The 12,157-nt window shown below is 40.8% G+C and overlaps 1 protein-coding gene across 10 annotated transcripts in view; it reads left to right on the forward strand.

Moving 5' to 3' along the window:
* The first annotated feature begins 1,431 nt into the window (after positions 1 to 1,431).
* Positions 1,432 to 12,157, forward strand: part of AAK1 (AP2 associated kinase 1) — a 39,591-nt gene continuing 28,865 nt past the window's right edge. For all 10 annotated transcript variants that reach the window (XM_061565015.1, XM_061565019.1, XM_061565016.1 and 7 more), the window contains exon 1: positions 1,432 to 1,874. In XM_061565015.1, coding sequence (XP_061420999.1) covers positions 1,706 to 1,874 — 169 coding nt within the window. In that variant the 5' untranslated portion in view covers positions 1,432 to 1,705. The remainder of the gene's footprint in view (positions 1,875 to 12,157) is intronic.

Here is a 12,157-nt window from a genome sequence, read left to right on the forward strand (position 1 = left end):
GCTCAGCTAAACTGCAGTGTAATGTACGTGTAGTATTTACCCATCCAAACATTATCCAGGCTCATGCATGCTTAGCTGCCGAGATTTGCTAAATATTTTCAGGCTTATCTAGAAGTTACGCCATGGCCAATCTGCTGCTGGATGACACACTTCCCACGCCGCATCCATCTATCACGAAACTGGAATGGTCATTGGATATCAATGCGACGTGGAGAATAATTTGCGCAAGCCACTGATGTTAGGGGTAAATAACTTCACTGTTTTTTTTGCGAATCATCAGCACTGCAAAGTGACCCACCGAACCGGGGCAAGTCCTTATAGTTCAACCTTCTTCTTCCTTGAAAGGCTGATGTAGTTTGATTTCGTATTAAGGTTAAAGCAAATTCCTGTCAACCCCTTATCAGTGCCTACCTTATTACAGACCAATTCAGACCTTATTGGTCACCCCGTGCCCTTATAAATATCAACTTCAACCAACAAAGTCCCATCACAAGGGAGAAACACAAATAGACAAAAGGGCTCACAAGTGACATCATCACATTGATCTCTCTAAGCAACGAAACTGGAGGATTTACGCACAAATCTGGCTGTCACCTGATGATGGTAGTTGTATTTATTGGCGAAACGTTGTACTCAGATTGTAAATGCTGTGGTTTTGCTCTCCAACACACTGGTGTTGCTGTACTAGTCACGAATTGGCGTGTTTTGTTGTACGTGACAAACCTTACTAATCGGCTGTGTCGGGTGGTGGCGGGTTTAACGACACATTTATATTAACGCGATCGAACCCCCCAAAAAACGAAATAATGGAAAACAAAAATTAGTTTTGCCCGTATTGAAACGGCTGTATGCCGCACGGACCCGAAAACTAAATTTCCCTAAATACCCCCAAGGGGTTAAAGCCGTACGGATTGACAGCGATGAGAACGCATGGGGGTCTAAAAGTGTCCTCGGTGTGATTCCTCCACGTGATGGACGAGAGAGGACGCGGTTATTGAGGAGGGCCTTGGTGAGTGAATTGGGGTGGCTGGGTGGCTGGGGTGGCAAAGGGGAGTGGCACGTGGGTGGTTCGACTCGTGCTGCTGCTGCTGGTGGTGCAGTGGCTACGCGCATGCGCACCACCTATGGCGAAAACATCAAACAAATCGCGACGCACGCCCCGTCCTGCACCGCCAAGCCACGCCCCGCCCCGGCCATCTTTGTAGGGGGTTAAACTCTCCCTCACAAACAGCCCGGCAAGTTGACGTCATCAATTCACGACGGGCGGCCGAGCGGAGTCGCGTTCGATTGAGAAGGCCAACCCAAGCTCCGCTACCGCTACCAACCCCTTTCCCTACGCAAGATGGCCGCTGTTTAGTTCGACGCGCGTCTAGTGACGTCTCTTACGCGCCCAGCGCTCGCTCCTCCCGCCCCTCCTCCAGCCTGTCGACGACGGCGCGGGGTCGCCCCGTCAATGAAGCGGCGTCGCCGCCGCTGCTGCCGCTCGCCTCCCTCCCTCCCTCCTTCCCGCTCGCCGTTGACGAGAGGAAGCCTCATTTTATATATACACACACAGAGAGAGAGCTCTCCCACCCCACCACCCCCTCTAAGCAACACACACAACCCCAGCTTGTAATTAACCGGCGAGGAGGTGAAGACGAGAAACCGCGCTTCGTATTTTAACAGTCGGGGGGGGGGGGGGGGTTCCCTTCGCCATCGCCGGGAGATGAAGAAATTCTTCGACTCACGGCGGGAGGGGAACGCCGGCGGCGGCGGAGGAGGTGGTGGAGGAGGAGGCGGCGGTGGCAGCAGCAGCAGCAGCGGCGGCGCCTTCGTGGGCCGTGTGTACGCCGTGGGACGGCATCAGATCACGGTGGAGGAGGTCCTGGCAGAGGGTAAAATTCACGGGGACCTCGATCCCTCCTCCTTCTCCACCTCCTCCTCCTCTTCGGTCACCCGCTGTCTCCCGTCATCATCCGGCATCGGTCATTCCACCTTTAAAATCAAGATGGAATGCAGTTGGGGAGGACGGGTGAGACGGAATGGCATCGTTATCTGGTGTCGTCCCACCCGTCCTCTCCCAGCTGTATTCCATCTTGATTTTAAATCGTCGGTTTCTCTTTCCGATGCGACTTTCATTCGTTCGTCCTCCTTCTTTCACCCCATCCTTCTCCCCCCGCTCTTCATTCCCGGCCAGGACATTTCGTTCGTTTTCCCATTCGTGTAACGTCGTTCCCTCTCACTTTCGTTCGTCTGCCGTCCGTCCGTCCGTCCGCCCACGTGTACTGTATTCCCCGCCCGCCTCGCCAATTTGTCTTCAATTCGAGTACGGCACTGCACAATCCGTCTGCTATATTTCTCTCTCATCCGTCTACTTGTCATCCGACTTGCATTCTACAGTACAACCATTTTTTTTTATTCCATCCATTTTCCACCAGTCACTCCCATCTTTCTCACCTGGCCCCCCCCTCGCTGAACATCCGTGCGGCTCCAAAGGCCCTTTAGTCTCAATCCTCTATCAGTCCCAAAGTTGTCATCCTTATATATTCCATCTGGATCAATCCGCATCGCGTCAGTATCCGTCTCCTATCCAACTTACATCCAACTCCCATCCGGCTAACTCGCATTCACCCCAATACCTCTCGTCTCCCACCCCATCACCCCTAATTGGTCACACTTTCCATAATTTGCATCATTACTCCATCTCATCCTCTTACATCTCATTCTATTCAACCTCAAGGCCAAATTAGGTTAGCAGGTTTGACAATTTTGCATGGAATAATTGAAATGTTATGGAAATGTAAATTGTCTATCTCGAAAAGCCTGACAGTCTCATGTCTATATCATGATCCAAAATTTTAATAGTAAACCAATTTTTTTAACAGTTGTGTTATGTTGGCATTTAGCAGATAAAATCCACATATACAAGTTGATAACATTCAAAGGTCCCATACCAGATGGGTTCACAAACCTATTTGCCATCTCTGGCTTCAATGCAGCCAGCATTGTGGTTTTGAGGGTTTTATGAATCTGTGTGACTCACCACCCTTGCCTGGCTAAATTATTCTGCCACGTCCATAAAAGTACGTGCATATCTCATTTGGTTGGTTGTATCTATCCTGTACTTGTATCTTCATGCAGTTTCTAGAACTGCAGTATTGCAGCAGATAACACAACAGAGACACGTACAGTAGCAGTGACACTCATGGTTAGACATATCCATATACAAGCAGTACTATTTATTACAACATGTGTATGCAATGTGCATTCAATACTCAATTAATATACAGTACTTATCATCATCCCCCATGCTTTATCCACCGCTGAATGAAGGCCTCCCCAACTTGGCACCATCCCTCATGGTGTCTCGGATCGATGACATCAGCTCGTGGGCAAGAAGGTTGATGAGTTTTATATTGTTAGATGCACAATACTAAAGGCGTGGGAAGGCTTTCATCCAGCAGTGGATTGACAAAAGGTTGTATATGTTTTATATGGAGCGACACGTGTATACATAGCAAAGTTGTGTTCCAAAGATATCATATTTTACTGTCACAAGCAGTGTCCAATACTAGCTGTTTAAGCAAATACAGTATACACAAGGCATTGTATGGACGTAAATATAGTGGTACCTGAACAAAATCTAACTTATCGTGTTATATACACTCTGCTGTATAAACCGATACTGTATTTAATCCAGTGGAAGGCATTACAGAATGTAGAAAATTGTACAGTAATGCAATAAATCCACTTAGGAGGGATATATACTCTAATATAACAAATTGAAAATATGCTCAAATATATTTTGTATATTATAGGATATACGCTGAACTCTTGCACCTTATTCTCCATATGTTTTATTGTCTACAGATAAATGCCAGAATCAGCATTTTTATACTGGAGGAACCCGATGATCTATAAAGCTCTTTTTCACATATATCCAGTAGAATTTGTTTAAATAAAAAGTTCAAGCGATATATGCAGCTGTATGTATCCTAGGCGCCACTATGCTTGTCCACATCCAGTTTGTGTGCCATTGTCTAAAGACCCAGTGATACCATTTGCAAAAGGTGCAAAAGGTATTTACAATGACCCGCTAATAAATTGTAAATGCGATCGATACAGTGCTGTGCTGTCGCTTTGTAACTGCGGCTTTTCAGGTCTGCATTGCAAAAGAATATGATATCGTTGAATCATTGTTTGGTTCAATACAAAAAAAGGTCCCTGTGGATTCAATAGAAACAAATGTGGCTATTAAGATGGCTAAATAAAGAATTGTAATGTTGGCATTTCGTGATGAGTCCACCTCAAGCAGTCGTCTTGCGTTAAGGAAACATATGAGCTGAAAATATGATGCCGTCACCCGTGGTTTAGGTTTGATGATCTTGTTTTCATAGAATAATACATGTTGTAACCATCAACCCAACACTGCTTGTTGCAATGTTAGGAGGGTATAATGTTGCTGGCTTTTCCTGTAGTGTTGTGTAATATTCATCGCCACAAATCGCTCACATAGTTGAATGTTTGATAGGAATGATGATCACGGTACGTACTGTACTTTCATTTGAGCAGATATCCATGATAATTTCTGTTTGGAGATTAACCGTACTGTATCATTGTACAGCTTGTTTCTATCGACAGAAAGAACTCCAATGTGATGTGTACCTACTGTGTGACTGCCTGTACTGTGGGTATATTTACTACGACAATTTTTCATTTATTATCATGTTTGTAAAATTATCTAAGTTATTGTTCAAAGGGGCAATACATTAATTGGCCAGAGCCAATGTCTATCTGTTTCAACGAAAACATGTTTTTGCTCAGAGCCTTAAATATTTCAGTAATTTGGACAAGAAACATGTAAAAGCAAAAGAGCTTCCATTTGATTTAATCTGGGCTCATCCACGGTTGAGTTTTGTTCCAGGGTGAGCCATTCATTGACAGCCTGTTGTATAAGTGTTTCAACATGGCGTGGTCAATGTGGTTCTTTTTAAGTGTTTAACTAGCAAACTGGATGGGGTCCAATACTTATTTAATAATCTCAGAAGCAGACATACCTTTGGGAACAAAGGACAACACGATGCATTTTCGCAAGAAAATGCACAAATAATTGGCAATGTAATGGAATTAGCTTTGTATCAGCAATGATTTCAAATTTTAATTGTGCACTTTTAAATCCATCTTTTGAAGAACAACGGTATTGAAACATCCCTCTTTTTAAATTTTAATGTCTAAAATGTGGTAGGTAAAATTGTCGGAATTTGCGGGTGGTTTCGCATTAACAGTAGTGGAATGCTTGGTAATGTTGGCTCGGTTTCTATGCAGCTGTCCCCCTTGCACAAGCTTGCCAATGACCAGCGAAGAAGTTCAGAAAGGAACACAGACGTGTTTACCTGCTTGACTGGGAAACCGCGGAACACATTCCTAAATTTGTATCGCATTTCACACACCGCGATGTTCGTCACTGAACCACAAAAAAAATTAAAATAAAATTATTTTGACAGACGCTTGAGATAAAGTCAGGTTTTCTTACTCAGCACGTTTTTCAGGATGGGTCACTGCTGTTGGATGTTTTACAGTTTAAATCACTGCAGGCTATCAGGAAGAGGGCCCCACAGAGCCGGTCTTCCAGCCTGGCAGTGTTAATATGTCACAGCGTAAATGTGCTGATTTGTGCTAAAACATTTGTGATGTCGCACATAGAATCCCATCAGTAGCTTTACTGGTTTGGTTAAAGCTGGATAAAGCTTGAAACTGAAAGAAAATAGAACGTGAAAACCGGCTCTTAGAAGGCTATTTCTTCGACGACTTAAAAACCTTGTTTTTGTTTTTTGTCGAAATAGGAATGTAAGGTAGAATCATCGTGTAACTACTGGTAACGTTGTTTTGTTTTGTTCGGTCAGGTTGACATTCTAACATGTCAGAATGCAACAGCTTAGCACTGTACTGTTGAAATAACTCTCAGTTCTCAATGCCCTCTCTTATCACGTACAAATACCTTTTACCCATAATGAGCTGTTGTGTGCTCGCACATGACCTCACTTGTGTAAACTTAAGTAAATGTTTTTTAAAGGTAACATTTGATTGAATTTATGTATGTTGAACTTATTTTGCACCGTACGCAACCAACCGTGCTCTCTGGAGGTGTGGGAATATTGACGCACACGAACCAGAGGTTTACAATAACGTTCAGGAGTTTGGCGCAAACCATTTCTGCATATCCTATTCTGTACCGCCCATGACCAAATTCGCCGAAATGCACTTAATTCCATCAGTTCTTGGAAAAATATCTTAAGCAGGATGGAACCTTGGATGGGTGGGTGACCTCCATGGACACAAAGCGTTGTTATAGGCTGCCTACATGGTGGGCAGCAGAGGGCAGTGACACAATATACAATGTTGTACTGTATGCCTGTGCGTCTAAGTCTGTGCTCTCCACCTTGACACCATCCCTGGCAGACACACGTGGTAAAGTTTGGTAAAAATGAACCCCGGCATGGGGGATGCCCGAATCCATCCTGCGTTGACTGTATACCTCTTTAATTCCCTTTAAAAAATAAATGTACACTTGTAAATTTTGTCACCGTAAGGCTGGTTTACAACAAGCTCGTCATCTGCTTATGCCCTGTGGTGTACAATGCAGCATTATACGCTATTTTATGGTAAATTGTCAAAGGTTAGTATTTCGTTCTTTGAACTGTAATTAGTTTGTATAGTGTTGCCTTGGGGTTTATTTATTTTTTATTTTAATACGTTTCACAAACTAACTGCTATGCTCTTTATTTGCTTTCTCTCATGCATAACATATAGAACTCAAGCTTGGCAACATACACGTCTTTCCACACACTATATATAACTCAAAATCGGTAGCATACGTACACGTCTTGCAATGGAACCCATAGTTATATGGACAAACTGTTTTTTTTCCTAAAATAAATATTACTTAACCTTTGTAATGTAGGGTGTTTTCTGAAAATGATGCCGTAACAAAGCTGAGTATCCATCAAACGATTTAGCTTCCGCATCGAAATGGGTCTTTTGCGATTTATTAAGCCAATTTTAAACACAATTGCATTTTGAAACATTTTAAATAAGTGCTCTACATTAAAATAAACTATATAGCAGATGACTACTTTATTAAATATTTTTTTTCTAATGGTACATTGCTGTCAATTGATATTTTCACAAGTGCAGCATGCATATTCAACATTTTTCCCCCTCCTTAAACTCTTAGATTCAAGGGGATGGCGATAATATGCTTTTATGTAACCAGATATTCTATTTTTATAAGTAGTGCATGTGTAAAATTAACACGCATTGCCCCCCTAATGGCCCTGCATACTAATTTTAATTGACCTACTTTGCAATTGTATAAATGTCTTCTGATTGATGCAGTAAATTACGATTAAAGTGATTCATGACATTTTGACCCGCAGCTCACTAATTGTAGATAACAAAGTCCATTGTCTTTTAATTTTAACATTCAGCGTATGTTCAGATGTGTTTCTGTATTTATAAAATCCTATTATGAAAGTATTTTTTTGAGAGCGATTATGTAAAGCATTTTTTCACCCTTTATAACAGCGATGTGTATTTGCCCCTGGCATTTAGCTGACCCAGTATGGGACAGGCAATGGCTGTGTTTTTTTTGTAGTCTCAGCTGTTTTCACACATTGTTTACTTATATGGGGTTCACATTGTTCGTCATTGAACATTGTTTAAAGTTTGTTTTGATTTGACAAGAAATGCTGAGCAGTACAGAATCTTAATAAAATAATAATAAAAATATGTGGCCAGCTTCCTCCAGGCAAGAGACAAGCACAATGAGTCGTTTACGGATTAAAAAACGAAATTGGTTTATTTAACGTCAAATTACCGGATCAATTTTCAAACTGGTGACATGCATTGGGGTGGATCATGTTATACTGTTAACTCCAGGTCATTAGGCTCAATTAAATTAACACTTCTCGTACGTCACTGTGAACAAGTGCTTCAGCTTGTAATGAGATGGAGCTTTTCCATGGGGTGCTTGCCAGACCAACAACGCCAATGGTTTGGCACAATGAACAATTTGCCACATCTCATTTATTTAACTGTGGCCTCTGCTGGGTTCAGTATTTAGAGGACCGTACATTTTACCATATTAGATTAACCATTTGCCACGTATATTTTTTGATTGATTTGGTTATCCATTAATCGGCACAAACATTTTACCAAAACGTGAAACTTGTGTTTCTATGAGAAATTAGCATGATTATAATCCTTAATTTGTTACACAGGGGACCCATAATTTCCATGAAATCAACATTTAATTATGATATTCAATACATAAAATGCTAAATAAATGTTTAATTTTGATTCAATTGCCCATGTACGCTTTAAAAATCAATTGTATTGACACCAGACCAGAGGGTAATGCATGTGTGAAAAGTACAAACCTGTGCAAGTTGTAAAGTATCTCGATCAGGCAACCAATTCAGTGATCTTGCTATGACTTTGCACCACGGTCTCATTAAACAAGTACTCAAATTGCATGCGTTTGCATCTGAGACCATCATGCTCCCATAATAGTCCGCTAAGACAATACCATTTTTAGCTTGTATTGATTATGCTTTGTCTGCAGACATACAGTACTTGATACGCATACGAACTGTTTGAGGTATAGGCATACTTATTAAAATATGGTAACCCCTAAAGTCAATGCAATTTAAGTGCAAAGATTAAACGATTAAAATATATTCTTATGTTTATATATATATATAAATTACATGTTAATGTTACAATTAGACTAATGGAGCAGGAATAACTGTACAAATCAGACGAAATGCATTGCATCTTTGGATTAAATCATTACATGCCTATAAATGACGTGTCGTGTGTGTACGAATTTAACACCCGAAATCCATACTTATTTCCCCAACGCAGCATTTCATTAGCCATACAGCATATGTTTAATCCTAAATTGCTATCTGTGCTTTACTTTCACCTCGACAGTTTTGTTGATCCCATTGCACAAACGTCAAAATGTCTTTATTGTTAGCTTCAGCAATGTCAGAAACCCAAAGAAACACTGTTTGTTTTATTGCAGCGTCGTGTTACAAATAAAAAAAATGAATTGACATTATAGCCTGTAAGTTACTCAATCATAATCGTTTCATCCTATTCAGAGTATTTTACAAAGACGTGTGGATTTCTATGTCAAGGCAATACTGTACATTCTTGGACGGGTTACAAAATCGCTGCAAAATTTAATTTAACACAGTGGTGCCCAATTGCAATCTACGAATAGAGTGATTGATGTGCATGCTCTAAATAATGATAGCACTTACGTTAGGGGGGGGGGAAGGCTTTTGCTATTTTTATCAACAGCTTTGTAGAATGTTACCAATGTACAAAGTTCCATGCAGGCCGCGAGGTTTCTGGCTTGTGCTAAAAGAGGGGAAAGTGCCAACGCATTTTGCCGGAGACGAGTGCAGATTAACACACAGAGGATTGAGGGCTTTAAGCATAATCCTTTCCATTTTAGACATGAAAGTTAACTAAATTTAGTTGTGTACACCAGAGTTTAGAGCTCCACCACAACAATACAGCATCCAACCCCTTCAACATGCCCCACACGGCTCGATGACGACCTCCCCCCATGCCAAATCGTTCACGGTGGTTGTTTAACAACAGTTCACCACTCTGGTCAGTGGAGGTCGATTAAATGGGGGGCCCATGATCGGTCATTCGCCACTGATGCTAGTCGTGGCAGGGAATGTAACTCAGTCCGCTGGCTTTTTTAGTACACCGCTTCTCCTAACGTTCAATAAATCTGCAAAGATCAAGCGCAACGGATGATGAAGCCTGCCAACGCATTGAGATGAGGGCTGCGTTTCCCTGTGCAAGTTTTATAATTGGGTTCTTGAATATTAATACTGTAGTGCTGTATGCGAGCAGCATTGCTGCAGCATGTTTTTTTGGACAGACTGTGCGCATATACCCTGTTCCTTTTACATGCAGGCTGCATGATTCCAAAAAGGGTGGTTGCTTACTGTTTGTTAGGAAGTATGTTAATGGTTAGGATTTTTGGCAATGTTGGTGTTTGACCGGTTTTGACGTAATGGAACAGAGATTGTTATTTTTAAAGACATAGCTGTTGCGGTAGCTATATGACCTTATGTAACATATGCAACATTTCATTGCAATGCCATCATTCCAGTAACGTATTACTGTTATACTGTCATTGTTCCATGAAACATACCCTATTTTACAAGTAAATTACATGAACGCATCCATATATTTCCATTAAAAGATTGGCTAAACAAAAAAAACTACGTTTCAAATATTGCAATGTAAATAAAACGTGTGCATTCATTTCACATTCATGTCTCAGATAAAAAGTAAAAATATGCTACATTTTCACACGTACATTTCACAATCATATATTTACACATGTCATATGTTTCATAATACAATGTTTATGACTGTATCTATAAACCTATATATACTTTTATGACAAAATACTGGATATGTCTAGTTCTGTCTTGTACTTTAGTACACGATTAATTGTGCATTGAGTACATTTAATGGTGACATGGATACTGACATACATGCTTAGAAATTCTAACAGAATATTCCATTATGTTTACTGCAGTCCACGGTGTTTTGAGACATTCAAATGTAATGCACGCGCAAAAATATTTGTATCTGCTGTTTTGTACCATCAGTAAACGTTAATAGGTTTCCTATGTATTCAGCACGTACAGTTGGACTTATGCTCACTGGGCTGACGTAATGGTTTGGAGAACAGTGCTGCTGTGCTTTGCAGTACAAAATCCTGGCTAAATTAAGCATTAGATTTCCCAGATTAACTCATTCAGCACATTGCGTGTGTATCATTCACTTGTCCAAGCGTGAAAAAAATTGTCAGATGAGAGTTTGAAAACTGCAGCAATGAAAGATGCCAGTTTGCTTTAAAGTTGAAGAACTAACCGACATCTTAGGCCAAAAAAAGTGTTTTTAAAATGTATTTCTACACTGCACAAGGCCCTGAAAGGCACCGCTTAATGGCACAATTTTTGTAAGTTGATGATGACATTTGTAAATTGATGTTGCAATTAAGTAATAATGCAGCCTTGTTATTCCTGGACAATTTAGAAATGCGAGGTTGTATTAAAGTTGAATGTAAAACATCGTGTAGCAAGTGATTTGAAGTGGGTAGTTGAATTGGCAAACAGGATGTACTGTAAGCCCCCTCCTGCTGGCCCTTTAGCTAAAACAAAAGTGTTTGGGCAGGTGCACCGTGTGTATTGAAATAGTGTAATGAAATAACATACACAGCGCTAGTCAATCCATTCATAACATGAAACACACCTGTTTTGTTTGGAGTACGACTCTGTGAAAATAAGTGGAGTCATTGAATCTTAATAGCTCAAGGTTTAAGCTTAATCTTTTGGTTATAACGTAGTTCTGCAGTGATGCAGGAAATCGTCCTTGATTGGCCCTATTTTAATCTATATTTTACACAATGTATTATTATACTGGTCAACAAAAAAAAAATTTCTGGCCTGGACTTTTGCAGCTGTTTTAGACCAATTTTGAGGGTGCCGATTCCAAATCTGATCTCAGATTTGCTCTATCACATCTCATTTTTATGCTATCGGCATACCCCATTTTCATTGATTTTACCCGAAATTAACTCTGTCACTTATGATTACAAGTTGTTGCGATTCAGTGACTGTTTTAGTGTTAAAATATTGTGCTGTATTTTTAGAATAGTGTGTTTATAATATAATTTGATGTAGATGTCCACATTTATTTAATATTTTTCTTCTGCAGTTTTTATTGAAAATGCAATATTTGATATCTCAAAATCCTGATGTGATAGACAAAAACTGATGCCAGATTTGGAATCGGCACCCCAAAATTACAACCGTTGGAATATCTTATGCCAGAAAAAGTGTGTTGACCAGTGTAATAAAAGTGTGTTGACCAGTGTTATTATTTGGGCTGCGTGGGAAATCATTCAAAAACATGTTCCACTTTTGTTGTAACTCGCCCGCTGATGGTGTGGCACCTTGCTCGGGACAACACGGCTGGTCGTACAGATACTATCGAGTTGCATGCGGGGCTGCTTTGCTAACGTCAGGCCTTTTTCTTTCATGCCAAACTTGCCCAGGCACCCTTCATAATACCT

This window comes from Lethenteron reissneri, chromosome 34 (genome assembly GCF_015708825.2).
Source record: "Lethenteron reissneri isolate LAM-NWPU_2019-01 chromosome 34, ASM1570882v1, whole genome shotgun sequence".
Classification (NCBI taxonomy): domain Eukaryota; kingdom Metazoa; phylum Chordata; class Hyperoartia; order Petromyzontiformes; family Petromyzontidae; genus Lethenteron; species Lethenteron reissneri.